This window comes from Oncorhynchus kisutch, linkage group LG8 (genome assembly GCF_002021735.2).
Source record: "Oncorhynchus kisutch isolate 150728-3 linkage group LG8, Okis_V2, whole genome shotgun sequence".
Lineage (NCBI taxonomy): Eukaryota > Metazoa > Chordata > Actinopteri > Salmoniformes > Salmonidae > Oncorhynchus > Oncorhynchus kisutch.
The window spans coordinates 34,772,450-34,790,363 of record NC_034181.2 but is presented as its reverse complement, the minus strand read 5'-3'; the positions used below and the strand labels follow the sequence as shown (position 1 = coordinate 34,790,363).

The 17,914-nt window shown below is 41.1% G+C and overlaps 3 protein-coding genes across 6 annotated transcripts in view; 1 reads left to right on the top strand and 2 right to left on the bottom strand.

The window, feature by feature from the left end:
• The window catches only part of LOC109895808 (leucine-rich repeat-containing protein 75B-like), a 28,291-nt gene extending 26,532 nt beyond the window's left edge, over positions 1 to 1,759 (bottom strand). The window contains exon 1 of one of the 2 annotated variants that reach the window (XM_020489811.2): positions 1,409 to 1,759. Coding sequence is in view for 1 of the 2 variants with exons in the window: in XM_020489810.2 (XP_020345399.1) it covers positions 947 to 1,228 (282 nt within the window). In the remaining variant the exon portion in view is untranslated. Of the gene's footprint in view, positions 1 to 946 lie in introns of both variants that reach the window. The other variant, XM_020489810.2, reaches the window with a different exon arrangement.
• A 100-nt stretch (positions 1,760 to 1,859) lies between these two features.
• LOC109894891 (glutathione hydrolase 1 proenzyme) lies at positions 1,860 to 14,055 on the top strand. The gene is made up of 12 exons (XM_031830181.1): positions 1,860 to 4,079; positions 4,206 to 4,336; positions 4,563 to 4,652; positions 5,572 to 5,764; positions 8,601 to 8,761; positions 8,907 to 9,056; positions 9,608 to 9,744; positions 11,521 to 11,708; positions 11,960 to 12,087; positions 12,235 to 12,347; positions 12,486 to 12,599; positions 12,725 to 14,055. Exons 1-12 carry the CDS (start codon positions 3,907 to 3,909, stop codon positions 12,869 to 12,871), a joined length of 1,725 nt encoding a protein of 574 aa, XP_031686041.1. The 5' UTR covers positions 1,860 to 3,906; the 3' UTR covers positions 12,872 to 14,055.
• Positions 13,917 to 17,914, bottom strand: part of LOC116374835 (anaphase-promoting complex subunit 5-like) — a 22,679-nt gene continuing 18,681 nt past the window's right edge. For all 3 annotated transcript variants that reach the window (XM_031830182.1, XM_031830183.1, XM_031830184.1), the window contains 4 exons: positions 17,322 to 17,429; positions 17,081 to 17,228; positions 16,676 to 16,838; positions 13,917 to 16,540 (listed from right to left, as the gene is read on the bottom strand). In XM_031830182.1, the coding sequence (XP_031686042.1) occupies positions 16,389 to 16,540; positions 16,676 to 16,838; positions 17,081 to 17,228; positions 17,322 to 17,429 (571 nt within the window). In that variant the 3' untranslated portion in view covers positions 13,917 to 16,388. The remainder of the gene's footprint in view (positions 16,541 to 16,675; positions 16,839 to 17,080; positions 17,229 to 17,321; positions 17,430 to 17,914) is intronic.

Here is a 17,914-nt window from a genome sequence, read left to right as displayed (position 1 = left end):
CTAATAACTGAGAATTGCCATTTGTGCTTCGTTTCAACCCAACGCAAGAAATTGTAGTGGCAAATGAACCTTATTTTAAGCCATTTATGGACAAAACACAGTCGACATGACATAGGTCACAATTAAATTGACCAAATCGAATGCAGGTTTTCCAACAAATGTCAATACTAAACACATTATATTATCATTACATAATTATGGGTGGAATGGCATAAGATAATGTAATGAAATAGGAACACTTTATTAATAAAGAAATCAGCTTTAATTCTACAGACAGACACTTAGTAGTGGTCCCATGTTTAACACCACTGCTGTTGCACATATAATTCCCTATTTATGAGAATAAATAGCAGAATCACTCTATCCCACAAGCTGGTCCAGCATCCTGTTTCTGGTATTATTAGAAACTCTGAAAAGTGCATGCACTCAGACAAATCTGTGCAATATGTTATGTCTATCATATTGTGAATAGTAATTGTGATGTTGTTCAAGGTTTATTTGAAATAGCAGCAGCACCTGTGGTGCCATGGAAATGACCAGATGCCAGGGATGACAGTGAGAGTAGTGGGCCTAATAGTTTACAAACACCCTTCAAAAACAGGTCAATAGTAGAAGCACCTGTGGCCACTGTATGGGTGGGTAGGCTACTTCAAATGTAGGTTCAATCATGTTGAGGAGCTCCTGCATAAACGGAAATATTGGGACTTATCCACGACAGTCTAAATTACCCATGCTGCATATGATTCAAGGTTTATATATCTGTTCGAAAAATTCGAATCAAAATTGTTGGAATGGGACAGACAATACACATGGCGACAAGCAGCGCAGTGATGACAGGCATTTGCCATGAAAGCAGATCAATGCACATTTGCGCGATTTAGGCCCACTGTGCGCAATTTTGATCGATTCATACGCAATAATTCCAATGTAGATAGTTTGTCCTTACCTTCCTCAATAGTTTAAGCACGTCGGTTGCCTGATCTATCCTGCGATCACGGAGCAGCTTTTGTATCTCTCGGATCCATGCCACTCGCCTCACGTAGGGACTATGATTTGACCGCCTCAGCATCCCCGGCAATTTATCTGATTTCAGCATCATCGTAAACAGAAACTCGCCGCCTTGAATTCTACCTCTGTCGCCTTCTCCTGTGCTGTTAAGAGGCTTGCAACGCCTTTTCGTAAAATTCTCATTGTCCAGACTACTCTGTCTACTTAATCTAGAACCCATATTTAAGTGTTTATATCGACAGTATTTTACAATTGCACAATGCAACCATAATACTGTCTAAACTCATAAATATACCCCAGTTCAATAGCCCATATGTTATCTGTAGCCTATTGCCTATTATTGTTGTCAGAAGACAACATTCAATACTGACAGAAACACAGCACAATATTCCTGATTTACCTGTTACCGGATATTCAACGATTGTCTATTGCGCCCGTGACACATTTACGAGGACAGACAAATGCTCTGTTAATTTGATGATCTCTGAGGGTCTACGTGTGCCAGTATGCTCCGTGGATGCTCGTGCCTTTACGCTGTTGTTTAGGTTTGTGCAGTGTTGCACGGCAGACACCAGGCTCGTGGCGCGCATAACCAATCACAGCCTTCGTGTGCCATTGCGCGCCCTACGAAGTTACGACACGCCCTTCTCACGACTTCAATTTAGGAAGGTGCATGGTATGGCCACTGAGTGCACAGCCTTTATTAAGACACACCAGTTGTGAATAAACTCTACAACCTTTATTTAGGCTGCTGTGACAGTGCACTGTATTTGCATTAAACCTTTTGCAGCAATCATATGGATGGCATGGGGGTTGTTTGTTATTAAAATGATCAGTGAGACCAGTTTGGGTTGGGGCCACAGTGCTTTATTGTCTTACATTCATTCCCTAGTCACAGGGGCCATCAGGGGTTCAGAACAGTATGCAGCAATAATAGACAATGGTAAGCGCATAGAAATATAATCCTACTATTTGGAACCCGATATCTATGGGTGAGCTGCTGTTAAATCCACAAGGGAGCACATGCTGTGCATTTGAGCAATCTATGGAAGTAAGTTCATCATCAACTATAAGCTGTGTGATTTATACTATCAAAATGATCAGGATATCATTGTTTGATATTGAGATCATTTTGGAGGGGAATTGGAATATTGTCAAGTGTTCTGACATGGTTGGCAAGGATGAAATACTGTGTAATTCGTTGTGCAATAGGCTATTGTGTGATTCAATTAGAATCACTTCTGGACTCCTTCAAAGAGCATATTATACATCTAATAAAGAATTAAAAGGAACTTTACAATTTTAAATGCAATGTGAAGAATATTTTTGTCTCAAAAACCTTGGTTGTTCACTATTTGTTAACTGCTTGTTAACTCGCTACAGGGGTTTTAACCATCTGTTCTGTCTAGAATGACATGGCTACCCCAATTCCCGTCAAGTCCTATCCAACTACTTCGTATGTCTCCAGTGTTTGTCTGGTAAAATATGGTATGTCTGGCCAAATCAACATTACTGAACACGTCATTTGATTGAGGCAACATGCTGTTGTGTGTGCCAAAGCTAGTTATGGCAATTTAGTGTGGTTATAAAAATGATTACACATGCTGATTAGGCTATGTTGATTACCGGTCAATTACAGAGACAGAACATGTGGTTAAGGCTGAAAGTAAGGAGTTATTTTATGTTGTAAATCAGTAGTGCTGCTGGACACCACAGGACTAGGCTAAATGTTACTGAGTAACTCATTACAGTGTTCCTTGAGACAATTGAGACATGGATTGTGTATGTGTGCTATTCATAGGGTGAATGGGGAAGACAAAATATTAAAATGCCTTTGAATGGGGTATGGTAGTAGGTGCAGGGCACACCGGTTTGTGTCAAGAATTGCAACGCTGCTAGGTTTTTCACACTCAACAGTTTCCTGTGAGTATCAAGAATGGTCCACCCAAAGGACATCCAGGCAACTTGACACAACATGGGCCAGCATCCCTGTAGAATGCTTTCAAAACCTTGTAGAATCCATGCCCTGATGAATTGAGTCTGGGGCATGAGGGTAGTTTAACTCAATATTAGGAAGGTGTTCTAAATGGTTTGTACACTCAGGGTATTTGTTCAATTTCGTGTATCTTACTCTTAATTTTATGCTTCCTATGTAAGGGAGACCGGGGTTGGTTGTCACAGTGTTTGTCACAGGGCTGTGAGATCATTTCAAGATAAAAATGTGTGTCCACTATAGGAGAGGTCATACACATGGTAAATTCAGGCCAGGATCACAAAACATTGAGGGGAGAGGAATATTATCATTTTTCAAGGGTGAAAGTAAATATTCACTTGAAATAAAGTGTATCATCATTAGACAAACGTACAATCACAAGGAATTCTCACATTTACATTTTTAGACTCTTATGGTCAGCTCTTTGCTCCCTGCTCAATCAACCTCAATCCCAGGTAGTAGGATACCACTATTATCTACCAGTAGTTTTTATTTTATTATGCTTGAGTTGAAAGTTTAATGGAGCTTGTCAAATAGAAACCATCACCTCCGTACCATGTTGCAACTCACAGAAAACATTAAGTGACACATGCAGGGAACTCGAGGGACAGCCTCTGACAGTTTAGATTTGAGTCACATGTATATGATTGAAAACCCACAGCATGCTCCATGGGGGACCTCTGCATTGGGAGGATAGTGATGACATTAAGATACAATGCCCATGGCGCTTCGCAGGTTCCTTTGACAGTGTTTCATCAGGCAGACACAGCACTAAGACTAACTGCATGCTAAAAAAGCCTACTACTTCTAACTATATAATCAATTCAATCAGGAAGACACAGGATCTGTAAGGCTCCTGTCTAACTGTAAGATGTGTTGGTGTGTTGGTTCCCCTGGGCAGGAAAATGGTCAGGAAGTCCCTGGTGGCTGGCCTGGTGGTTTTACTGGTGGCTGCAGTAGGAGTGTTCGTGGGGGTGTTCATGGGGGTGGGAAACAAGAACCCCATCTCACCCTCAGACCATTTCTACTCAAAAGCTGCCGTGGCTACAGATGCTGGGATATGCTCTGAGGTGGGGAGGTAAGTAACGTAACATTAGCCAACTAATTCCCTTTGATACAATGATTCATGGTACAAGCTTAGTCAAATGACAGGACACGATTAAGCTCTACAAGGAGCTTTAAGTGTGTGTGTGTGCGTACCTAGGGACATCCTGAAGAGGAACGGCTCAGCGGTGGATGCATCTATCGCCGCCCTGCTGTGTGTTGGCCTCCTGAACGCTCACAGCATGGGCATTGGAGGGGGACTCTTCTTCAACATCTACAACGCTTCCACAGGTGAGACAGTGAGTCCTCAAGACACCACAAATTGAAAAAATCAAATCAAATTTATGTATATAGCCCTTCTTACATCAGCTGATATCTCAAAGTGCTATACAGAAACTCAGCCTAAAACCCCAAACAGCAAGCAATGCAGGTGTAGAAGCACGGTGGCTCGGAAAAACTCCCTAGAAAGGCTAACAAACACATCCATTTGTCTGTATTTTGTATCACTGCTCGACAGGGAAGGTAGAAACCATTGACGCGAGGGAGACAGCACCCATGAACGCGACAGAAGACATGTTTGGCAATAACACCCAGCTTTCTCGGAAAGGTACCATTTCTACTGTTCTGGAATGTACGTCAGGTTCAGGGTAGACTAGGCAGGTTCTGTAGTTCAAACCATCCTGAGATAACAGTTGAATAGTAATATCGTAGCTGTCATGTATCACAGTGGGGTAGGGATAGAGAGAAGTTAACACTGTGTTTGAACCTTCTGGCAGCCTCTTCCCTGATCTTCCATCATTCTAAGAAAAATTTGCTCTAACCTTCTGCATCATATTGTTAAGTAATTTTGTAATCAATGTTCAACAATTTCAATTATCTTTATCTGTCTGCTACCCAGAGGTTGTAAAGTTCTGGTCTTAAATGAAACAGACAGAATTCCCAGCTCACAATTGATCAGATCCAAGTTTATTTGCGAGAGCTCCGCTGTGCATTCACAAAGACGTTCCTTTTATAACATTCTAACCTACGCACATACATACACACTAAGATTTGGATTCTCTCTTCTTCTCCTGATGTCTCCCCTGAGTTTATTACCACTCAGCTGACAGTTCCAGTCCCCCACAGATACGGGAAACCTGGAGGGGCTCTCCCTGTCCTATCTTATCTGTCCAGAGTTATTGCTGGGTCGGTTCAAACATAGGTTAAGGATCCTCTTTGTTTTCGTTAGGCACACACATACATTCCTTTCTTCCCCCCTCCAACCTAGTTGGGGCTGTGTCTATTATTTTTAATTACTCCTTGTTCATGCTACATAACCTCTAATCCCTAATGGTTAAGTTTCCGTGTAGAATTATTTAACAATTTATCTTAAACCTTCATAAAATCTTTTTAACACATATGCATTACTAAGGGGGCAACAGTTTGACCTGTCAAAATGGGGAAATGGACTGATATGCATTTAAAATCCTTTCTGGGCAGGGTTCCAACTTTGTGCAAAATGTGGTAAAGACTTCTTTGCATAACAGGTGGATTGTCTATAGCCATTCCAGGGGAGATCCGTGGTTACGAGATGGCACACAGGAGACACGGCAGGCTGCCATGGAAGGAGCTGTTTGAGCCAAGCATTGAGTTGGCACGCGTAGGTTTCCCTATCGGCAAAGCCCTGGCCAAGGCCATCGCCAGCAACAAGGATGCTATTAAAGGAGATGCCAATATGTGGTGAGGATAGGATAGGAAATCAAAGAAAACAAATATGGGGGGAAAATTCTGTAATTGCTATATTACTACTACTACCACTATTACCACTATTATTACTACTACTATTACTACTAAAACCACTTCTACAAATCTAATAATATTGACAACGACAGACTTAAGTGATATGGATGGTTGATAATAGCTACCCTTTAATGAGAGTGTAAATGAAATGTTCTATAACAGGGATGGGCAACTTTGATGGGGGTGGAGGCCACAAAAAATCTGAACTCATTATGAGGGGTCGCAGTGGCTCGCAGGTCTGTGTACCAACATCCATACCCACACATGCAGTCAGTGTCGGCCCTAACCTTTTTGGCCCTAAGTGACATTTTGTTGGGGGGCGGAGAGAAGATTTAGCAATTGCATAATTCATTGCATGCAATTCTATTAATTTTGCCATGGGACTGAGAGAAAAATGTGCAGTTTTACATCTAATTTCCTGAAATTCTACAAATTTTGCCATAGGGTGGAGAATTGTTTTTTCAGTTTTGAATATGATATCTGAGTAACAGTGAATAAAAAAATCAATGGGGTCCCCTGGTCGGTAATTTGACCATGATTACTACACATTTAGATAGCTGGCTAGATTAATTTACCAATCAAAAAATGTTTAGCTGACATAGGCTAGTTGAGTGACTGACATTACAAGATAAAAACAGCTGATGTCCAACAACATTTCTAAATGTCACCTTGTGTGATCTACTATTCTAACTCTCAACATTAAGTTCAGACCCCGACTGAGTCCATCCCTGCTCAATAAAGTACTGTAATTGGATTATTAGTTGGATTTTACCACATTGGTATATTGCAACCAATAAAATTTGATTACATTGATGTCCAGAATTCATGGCTTCCTCTGTGATTTATTATGACCGTTGATGATTTGATTGGCCGCTGTAAAACCTATGATGACAATGCCATGGGAATGCTGGTCCTTTTACTTGTCGTGTTGTTTGGCTATGCCCGGATTAATTGATAAGACATGCCATTCTATAAAATTATTGAGCTAATCATGTAAATGTAATTAACTAGAGAGTCGGGCACCACGGAATAATATTTATAGAGCTGTTATCTTCCTGTCACGATCGTTGTATTGAGGCGACCAAAGCGCAGCGTGGTGTGAATGCATGATTTAATGATTGACGAAAAAAACACGAAGTACACTAAAACAAACTAACAAGACGACCGTGACCGCTATAGAAACTGAGTGCTAACATGCAACATAACATAGACAATAACCCACGAACCACAATACAAAACAGGCTACCTAAATATGGTTCCCAATCAGAGACAACGACTAACACCTGCCACTGATTGAGAACCATATCAGGCCAAAACACATAGAAATAGACAAACTAGACATACAACATAGAATGCCCACTCATATCACACCCTGACCAAACAAAACATAGAAACAAACAACGCAAATTATGGTCAGAGTGTGACACTTCCGAATAAACTCTTAAAGAACTAGTAATATTTTACATCCATAGCAGTCAACATTAATATTCATCTTAATTCAGTCTCATCGGAAAGTTGTAAATTCTTGGTTATCTGCAAGAACCCTGGCTAACAATTTGAATCAGCATTACAAAATTGGGTTTAATTATTTATTTACCTGCAAGAACCCTGGCTAACAATTTGAATACCTAACTATTCACACAGAATTCACATAGACAAAGAATTAATTATACGTGGATAATTCTTTACGTCATAGAAAAACGTCCCTAGCGGGCGGAACAGATATGACAGCTTGTTACACAAAGGAAAAGGGGCTGGGTTGAGTGAAAGAGCGGGAAGACAGGAACCAAGGCAAAGCTGTGCTATCGTAAATACAGTATCCTATGCATTCTAAATTACCGCCCATTTGGAAAAGGAAAATGCAATAAATATTTACTCTGAGCTGCGCTTCAGTAGGTTGGTGGTAGATGGAAGACCGTGTTGCCAAACCGAGTCCTCTGTCCTTTGAAGAATGTCTCTGGTGGTCACTTGGATAAGTTGTAGTAACGTCGTTGTGTGGTAAATGGGATACTCTGTCTGTTCCTTCCTAACCTGCGTTTGCAGCTGCGGTCGCTAACTCAACGGCTAGGAGGTATCACTTCTGTCGTGAATAAGAGTTCAATGTTCATACCATTCGCAACCAAAGCTCATGCTGATGTTGGCTTCGTTCTGTAGTTTTATCTGAACCATTCTGACATAGGATCGTCATCCTCATATCCTCGGAACAGAAAGTTATGTTGTTGTCAAGGCTTTATAGAGGAAGGGAGAAGAGGGGTGTGTGTGAAAAGTTTTATAGCCCTTGTTCCTTCACAGGGGAGGGCCACTGATTGAGCAGCCCTATCTTATGAAAATCCAAATCTCACATTTTAGAAGCTAAAATCACATTTCATCAAATAATTTCATATTCAAACATTTAAATTGAACAACAATTCCATGTGAATCTGATAACTCTGATGTGTAGACTTTCCACTGTAGAGTTTATATCATTTTATCATTGATGAGAATGTCTCAGATGACAATTGAACTGACATCATATTCATTAAGTACCACTGTATATGTTCAATTGTTCGGATTACCAGAATATAGTTCATTTCCCCCCACATACTGATGTTCCCAGAATCTCTATGTTAACCAAGGGTTTTTTAAATGTAACCTCAGTAGGTTAGAGAAGGGAAAAGGGGGGAAGAGGTATTTATGACTGTCATAAACCTATCCCCCAGGCCAACATCATGACACACTCTACAGATTTATTTGAATAACTCCTGATAAATTCTCTGCTCCTGTTTTTGTATTCCAGCGAAGTGTTCTGTGACTCCCAGAAAAACATCCTGAAGGAAAATGATATCATTAAATTTCCCAAACTAGCAGACACCTACAAGAGGATAGCGGAGGAAGGACCTGGTGTTTTTTACAATGGGACAATGGCACAGACAATTGTTGATGACATCCAGGCAGCAGGTCTTTCTCTATTTCTTGTGCATTATAATATTCTATTAAAGCTCATCATTCTTGCTGTACACACTATGATGATGATTAGACAAGACAGATCTGATAGGCAGTTTGTCAATGTGCTTCTTCAGCAGTTATTATTTTCACGTCTCAGGTGGGATTATCACCCGGGAGGACCTGTTGGACTACTGGCCTGTGTTGAATGAGAACCCACTGAAGCTGACCGTGGGCGAGTACACCATGCACGTCCCAGACGCCCCCTCCAGCGGCCCAGTCCTGGCACTCATACTCAACATAGTGGACGGTGAGCAGCAGCCTAGATAACTGAGTGTGAACATCATCATCCACCAGTAATTGACTGTATACAAACAACTCAGGCCTCCCAGTTTGTCATCTCATCTTAAGAGAGATTTGCTGTAAGCTCTCTGGACATTATCTCACTGGAAATGAACTAAACTGCACTAGTCCTCTACATCTTGACATCAACCATAGCTGCTCGTGTTTGTGCAAAAACAAGGACGGAATCAGACGGAAATGACCCTGTGATGGAAACATCGAATTACATTAAAACTGTATCTTTGATAAATGAACACTGTTCTTTTTTTGGGCAGACATATTAGATCGATTAAATGTGGCCCGTGAGGGATTTTTAAGCTTTTTGGGGGGATAATGAATCGATACATTTTCAAATAACTTCCCTTTTCCTGCCCATAAATTCATTTTGACGAACAAATCGGTCGCCAAAAAATCAGTGCGGCCATCCGTTGAATTTTGAAATCCGCGATGTGGCCTTAGGGTCAAAAAGTGTAATCACCCGTGTTTTAGATCAACATTTTTTGTGTGCTTTTTCTACAGGGTATAACTTCACTGGCACAAGTGTTTCAACGGCCGAGAAAAGGACTCTGACGTATCACCGCATCGTGGAAGCTTTCCGGTTTGCTTATGCCAAGAGGAGCAAACTAGGGGATCCACGCTATCTCAATATCACTGATGTGAGAACCCTGATACACAGCTTTCAAATACAAAGTTATACTCACACATATATACACACAGTGCATTCAGGAAAGTATTCAGACCTCTTAACTTTTTCCACATTTTGTTACCTAACAGCCTATTACTGAAATTAATTAAATTGCGCCCCCCCCCCCCCCCTCTCAATCTACACACATTACCCCATAATGACAAAGCAAAAACAGGTTTTTAGAATTTTTTGCAATTGTATTAAAAATAAAATGTATTACAAATAAAAAACTGGAATATCACATTTACATAAGTATTCAGACACTTAACACAGTACTTTGTTGAAGCACCTTTGGCAATGATTACAGCCTTGAGTCTTCTTGGGTGTGACGCGACAAGCTTGACACACCTGTATTGGGGAGTTTCTCACATTCTTCTCTGCAGATCCTCTCAAGCTCCGTCAGGTTGGGTGGGAAGCGTTGCTGTACAGCTATTTTCAGGTATCTCCAGAGATGTTTGATTGGGTTCAAGTCCGATCTCTGGCTGAGCCACTCAAGGACATTCAGAAACTTGTCCTGAAGCCACTCTTGCATTGTCTGGGCTGTGTGCATAGGGTCGTTGTCCTGCTGAAAGGTGAACCTTCACCCCAGTCTGAGGTCCTGGTTTTTATTAAGGATCTCTCTGTACTTTCTCCATTGATCTTTCCCTCTGTCCTGACTAGTCTCCCAGTCCCTGCAGCTGAAAAACATCCCCACAGAATAATGCTGCCACCACCATGATTCAACGTAGGGATGGTGCCACGTTTTTTCCAGATGTGACGCTTGGCATTTAGGCCAAAGAGTTCAATCTTGGTTTCACTAGGCCAGCGAATCTTGTTTCTCATGGTCTCAGAGTCCTTTAGGTGCCTTTTGGCAAACTCCAAGCGGGCTGTCATGTACCTTTATCTGAGGAGTGGCTTCCATCTGGCCACTCTACAATAGAGGCCTGATTGGTGGAGTGCTGCAGAGATGATTGTCCTTCTGGAAGGTTCTCCCATCTCCACAGAGGAACTCTGGAACTCTACCATCGGGTTCTTGGTCACTTCTATGATCAAGGGCCTTCCCCGCCAATTGGTGAGTTTGGCCGGGCGGCCAGCTCTAGGAAGAGTCTTGGTGGTTCCAAACTTCTTCTATTTAAGAATGATGGAGGCCACTGTGTTCTTGGGGTCCTTCAATGCTGCAGAAATGTTTGGGTATCCTTCCCCAGATCTGTGCCTTGACAAAATCCTGTCTCACAGCTCCACATACAATTCCTTTGACCTCATGGCTTGGTTTTTGCTGTGACTGTCAACTGTGGGACCTTATATAGACAGGTGTGTGCCTTTCCAAATCATGTCCAATCAATTGAATTTACCACAGGTGGACTCCAATCAAGTTGTAGAAACATCTCTAGGATGATCAATGGAAACAGGATGCACCTGATCTCAATTTCAAGTCTCATAGCAAAGGGTCTTTATACTTGCTGTATGTACATTACATTTTTTATACATTTGCAAACATTTCTTAAAATCTGTTATCGCTTTGTCATTATGGGGTGTTGTGGGTAGATTGATGAGGATTTTCTCTTTTAATAAGGCTGTAATGTAACAAAATGTGGAAAAGGGGAAGGGGTCTGAATACTTTCATAATGCACTGTATTTGACTTTAAAATAAAAATGGTTTGTAGTTGTTTACTGAACATGCTCTATAATCACATGCTGTTGACTGCTGTTCAATATTGCCAGGAGAAATTAATTGAATTCCTATTTGATAATTGTATATTCTCTCCAGCTCATCCACAACATGACCTCAGACTACTTTGCTGACGGGATCAGGAGCAAGATCACAGATGACACAACTCATCCCGACAGCTACTACGAGCAAGATTATTTTGTCCCAGACAATCATGGGACAGCACACCTGTCCGTCATAGCTGAGGATGGAAGTGCTGTGGCTGCCACCAGCACAATCAATCTATAGTAAGAGTCCTACAAGGCAAGACCTCCTCTGAGACAATAGGACTGATGAATACATAATGCTACAGGGTAGATTATAGATATCCAGAGACAGATCCTTAATATAGTATACATGTGCACTCTAAATAAACTTTGTTGCCGATGGTCTTACTAAGAATCTTCTATTTGCATTTAACCCAAAAATAACATGTAGATGTTACTTAACTCCTATAATTACGTTACTCTAGCTACTTAACTATCATTCCTATCTTCAGTTTTGGCTCAAAAGTCATGTCCCGATCAACTGGCATCATTTTCAATGATGAGATGGATGACTTTAGCTCTCCATACATCACCAACGGCTTTGGAATCCCTCCATCTCCTAACAACTTCATCCAGCCTGGTGAGAATAGGAACTGAAATCAATATCCTTATTGCTGGTAGGCTACTGAAAGTTCTCAATTTACACATGGTTCCAGTTTGAACCTTGGCTGGTTTGTTTTCTGAGAATACCCTTTGGTCTGAAGATTGATCTACCTTTCATTTTTAGGTAAAAGGCCTCTCTCTTCTATGTGCCCAACTATTATCTCTGACAAAGATAATAGAGTGAAAATGGTGGTGGGAGCCTCTGGTGGAACAAAGATCACCACAGCAACTGCCCTAGTAAGTTTAGATCCATGCACATAAATGTACTCTCTAAAACAGATATAGCCTATACTAACACATGATATCCATCTATCCTTACATCCTGATATTGTGATGAATCAGAGTACAAGAAGCTTCCTTTTCTCATTTACATAGGTGATTCTGAATACCTTGTTCTTTGACTATGACCTCAAAAAAGCTGTGACACTACCTCGAATTCACAATCAACTCAACCCAAATATGACTGTAGTGGAGGACGGCTTTGAAAAGGTGGGTAATTCTGAACAATATTGCATCGTATATTGTTGAATTTTTAAAAAATGGTTTCTTAACTCTGGACTTTAATCTGTGTGTGTTTATTTCTGTGTTTATGTATGTGCGTGTTTGTGTAAAAGAGTGTATTAGATGGCCTGGAAAAGAAGAACCATGTAACAGAGCTGCTGATGACTCCTGATTCAGTGGTTCAGGCGGTGGTGAGACAGGGGGAGCGGCTCTGTGCCGAGTCCGACCCCAGGAAAGGGGGCTATCCAGCGGGCTACTGAGTCTTACCTCACCTCTTCCTTCCCAAACCTGGAGTGTTCTCCATAAAAAGGCAGGGATAGAGCTAAGTATCTGGAAAGACACGAAAACAATGCCTCCTCAAGGTGACACAGCCACTCGCTTTCTTCAGCTGAAATTCATTTCAAGACGTGGAAAATGACTTTACTCCACATCAATACCTCCTCCCTTCACACCAAATAATCTGCGGCATTTCTGCTTTTATTTCAGCATTACTCATTATTTATTTTTGTGTTTTGAAAAAGAAGTGAGGTTGCAACTCTGAAAGTGGCATTTTTTAAATCCTAGCTGTATCAAGAGATCATCATTATCAATTATCCTGAAGATGGAAGTTTATTAATGCAATGCAGTGGGGTAGCAGAAAGCTGGACTGCAACTTTAGTTTCCTGCTGGAAGTAAATACCAATGGGCCAGAACTTTATGGACGCCATGAATCTTCTGATATACATTATGAAATAGTTTGCCTAGGAAGTATTAGCCAACATATTAGTCAATTACTCTGTGATGATGAGCGATCATTCTGTTTGACAGAAAAAGAGCCATTTATCTGAGATTTAAGGAAAGCAATGTTTTAGGGGAGAATATGAACACCAATATGGAAGGTTGTCAAAGTAGTTTGTCTGACCATTGAACAAATCAAATGTAGAGACATGACTGTTTTATCTCTCCATCAAGGAAAAATGGTCTGTATGTTTTAACCTCAGGCCTTAACCTCAGGTCTTAACTGGTCAGGTTGCTATATCTGTTGGTGCTTTATGGGTTGGCTAAATCACAAACATATCTGGCAACCAGGCTACAGGTCTACCTGCCTTATGAAGATGTTGGTCACAGGTAGCTACATTTTTCCTTTCATGAGGAAGCATATTCTGATCTGTTAACTGAAAACTGTGATTTCTGTTTTTCTGATTTCATCTCAACTCTGACCGTTGCCCATGGGGGCCTATTGTTAACAAAGGCTCAAATATGGCTGCCATTTAACTATTCAAATGGTACTTTTACATTTTTTGTGATGCAGAATGTTGAGAAAAATACAAATTGTTCATGTTTAATATGGAGTAAGACCATAGCAGTACAGTGAATGTATAGTGTATTTTACATTTGCAGATATATATTTTTAAACATGCATTGTTCAAATGCCATGCTTGTTATTAAAATGTTTAAAATGAGATATATTTTACATTAGTCAGCCTGTTCCCCATATTCTTAGAGGCATCTTTCTCTGCATCGATACCTGTAACCAAAGAACTGATGAAAAATGTACACAATAGATTAATAACAGCTACATGATGTCTAAACAACTGACTGAAGTACAATTTTACACCTAAAACCTAAAAATTGGGCTTGACTTCCTTCAATAGTCTGAAGAACAAAATACAAAGCAGCTTCCTTCTGACAAATCTTAGCAAGATGTGGCATTTGGCGCCAGCTGGGGCTTTTACAAAAGCCTCCAAATGGATTATTCACTGAAGCAATTTCTTCCATAGACCAGTGATGCATAGGAAGCTACGTAGCCGACTCAGGCTAAATGCTTCCTCTTTATCAAAGTGTGTTCTTCTCCTTTATTAAGACACTTTATGTTGATGTTTTCTTTATTTTGGCAGTTACCTGCAGTTGCTGAGTAAGTCAACTCTACTGTGCACAGAGATGTGACTGCACACTAAAGTCCATCTATGGTAGTATCCTGTCGTCTAGGCTACAACAAGTATCCTGTCGTCTAGGCCCTATTGAATGTGGCCTGAGACACTATCTGCGTACTCTCTACTCTCTGCTTCCCTGTAAGAGCAAGAAGATCCATATTCATTCAGACAGAATTCAGCCTGTGGGCAGATGGGAAATGATGGCTAATGAAGCTGTATATTACATACAAAAATAGCAAAGCAAGGGTTTTTCAATCCTTTGACACAGCTCATCTAACTGTGCTAATAGAACATTTCCCAATCCCCTGACTAATGTGATACTCTTGACAGCACAGGCCTGAACAGAGTATAGTGTCAATGTTGATGCACAGTGCTCACATACAGGGCAGGCCAATGGTTCAGAGGACATTTAGCGTCACTAGGCACATGCCCCATCTAGTGTTGCCTGATGAAAAGACATCCCACGGCTGCAGCTCACCCTCTCCATCTCGCTCTAGATATATCAACACACACACACAAGAGCAGAGTGAACTATGCAGTGTGAGTCTGTGTGTATTTACACAGACGGTCTCTGTCCCGTCTCCTGTCCCATGGAGGCCCATTATCTACTGTATTTGTTTATGGAGCGAAGTGACATGTAGCGTATTTCAGACCCCGCACACGGTCTTAGAGTACTTCTTGTGCAAACATACCAATAAACATCTGGAACAAACCTACATGGTAAAGTTTAGACAGATAGGGCAATGGAACATACTTTCTTTTTGTCTAATGTAAGCCGTTGACGTCAACCAAAAAAGGCTCAAGTAACGATGACAATGCTTTTTTTCATGTAAGAGGGACATGCAGAACATTCTCAAAAACCAGCCCACTCAAATGTTAAATATGACATAGGCTTTCAACTTAATTGGTTCTGTACCTCAAAAGCTTAGAGACCCCGAATGTAATATTTGAAGGCTCAGGGCTATATCACCGTGTCAATGCTTTGTTTCAGTAATAAAACTTCAGTGTTTTCATACCAATGTTAGGTAATGTTTTAAATGTTATTAGGCTAAGCTTCTTCTGTATACAAACCAAAGGGCAATACAGGATATTGAAAATGTCCTAATATTTCATAATACCTGATCTTGGATCAATGCCATTATGAAGAGATAATGTCAATATAATGGCGCTCATGACTAGCACTGACTGAGATGCTGAATAACTTAACCCAATATAAAAATTATCACTCTCAGTTGGCATAAATCTACACCAGGCTAACAAAAACAATGTGCAGTGTCATTGTCAGCTTAGTTCTCAGATTGTCATGTTATGGCACACACACAAAGATATAATTTCAAATAATCTCAGGACTATTACATTGATGTGCGCATATCTCTGGGAAATCTTTTCCTTTGCTAAAAGTTTTTTTCCATTGGCATGCTTCCAGTTGAAGAAAAATCACAATGCTCTCTCTAAAACATACTCATCTTCTGCCCGGCTCTGATTTGATATTACACTCACTCATATCGTGGTAACTCCGACAGCTGAGATGCATTAAACCGTTCCTCATTCTCTAAGAATAGATGAGAACACGGATCCTCTATGCTTAGATATCTCTGTATATTTATCTTTGAGCTATGATGGGATCTCACCACTGGGACTTTGAAGAACATGATGATAAATGACAAAATGCCCATACCATCACAGATGCTATAATTGCAGATGCAAAGACAAGTCCTCCATCTCTATAGTCCAGATCATCCTACAACAGAGGCTATGACTACCTCTAAAGAATCTGAATAAAGGATAAACTGTTGTATAACGGTATGTATGCTGAAATTCAAATACTATGTGGGTGCTACTCAAAGAGGTGGTGTGGCGGCATCTAGGTTTCCATATCGAGGCCTCTGGATCCTGCACAGTCCACTACCTGCAGCCGGGCCTGCAGGTAGTGGACATCACGGAGACGCTCCTTACAGTCCAGCATGGAGAAGTAGGCTGCAGCCTCTCCCAGCGATTGCACAGCCAGGCCTAAAGCTGGAGGGAGACAACAGGGAGGAAGACTCTGAACGACTCCTGTCTGTGTACTTACATGACAAAGTAATTGTATCCACAAACATGTACATTTGAGGTAGTGAGTGATATTAAGTTTGTGTTGGGGGTGTGTGCTACCTGCATGCCTCTGGCCATTGGACCGGGTCCCAGCCATGGCCATCTGACAGCGGGCTGCCAGGAGCAGAGCTCTGCCCTTATCCATGACCGCTCCGTGGGCCAGGATGGGCTCCATCGCCTCATGAAGGACACCCAGAGCCTGCTCCGGCACTCCCAGCATCAACTGAACAGGGGGAAGGAGAACACAAACTATTGGGAGTTTTTAAATATAACCCAGTATGAATTTCCTTGTTTTCCTTGTTTTTCTAAATGTGGGAGTTTACTTGGCATACAATATGCAGTTCTGTCTAAGTTAAGGGGTTTAAAGATGTGTGTGTTAGTATGTGTAGGGGTTTGAGAGAGTATACGATGGTGTGTTTGCCATAACAGGGTTACATATTGCATGTGCGCGTCTGTTCTGCTGACCTGAGTGAAAGCCAGGTGAAGGATGGTCTCGGAGGCCAGGGCCTGTAGGTGGTGCTGTCTGGCCAGGGCCAGGGCCTGCAGCAGGAGAGGAAGGGCTGTGGCAAAACCTGACGACTCCCAATGCAACTCAGCTGTGACCAGCATCACCCTGCACAAGGCATACCAATATGTCTAAAACACATAACTGATAAACAACCCTTACCCCAAAAATATGGAGTCTGTTGTTTCATTTAGAGCCTACCTGATGATCATCTCTGTGTACTTGGTCTTCTCGCAGTACAGCTGCAGCCTCTGTAGGATACTGTATGCTTCAGTAGTCCGGTTCAAGGCCTTCAGCACTTGAGCTTTCCTGTTAACACGACAGATATACACATGGGTCGTTCCACGAAAAGAATGCGGTTTGCGTCCCTTTAATATTTTAAGTAGAAATTGTCCACCAATATTGCATTTTTAAAGCATGTTCTATGAAATGAAGTGCCCTTTAATATAGACCACCTTCACTAAATCTGTCCCTTCGTCAACACCGTGTCACTTCTAGGAAGATTTCAACCCACACACCCCCAAAATGTATACTAGTTTCCCCATCATTGTAAAACCCTGGTTATTTTGTTACTTGGACAAAGTTATTCCTGAAGATTATTATTTAATGTGATTAGTGATTCATTTACGTCTGTCACACATTATAATTGAACTCAAATTTTAATCTGGTGAAACTACTTCATTTAAAAGATTGTTTCAAAAGAAAAATTTAACATTAATAGTTAAATCATAGTGTAAAAAAAAGCAGGTGATCTGGTTCTACTCTTTTTGGCAATTTTCTGGTGTTCTGTGGTG

Coding starts and splice junctions, on each gene's coding strand:
- LOC109894891 (XM_031830181.1), top strand. CDS start 3,907: ATGGTCAGGAAGTCCCTGGTGGCTGGCCTGGTGGTTTTACTGGTGGCT. Junction 4,337..4,562: donor CATCTACAACGCTTCCACAG/GTGAGACAGTGA, acceptor ACTGCTCGACAG/GGAAGGTAGAAACCATTGAC. Junction 4,653..5,571: donor CACCCAGCTTTCTCGGAAAG/GTACCATTTCTA, acceptor TTTGCATAACAG/GTGGATTGTCTATAGCCATT.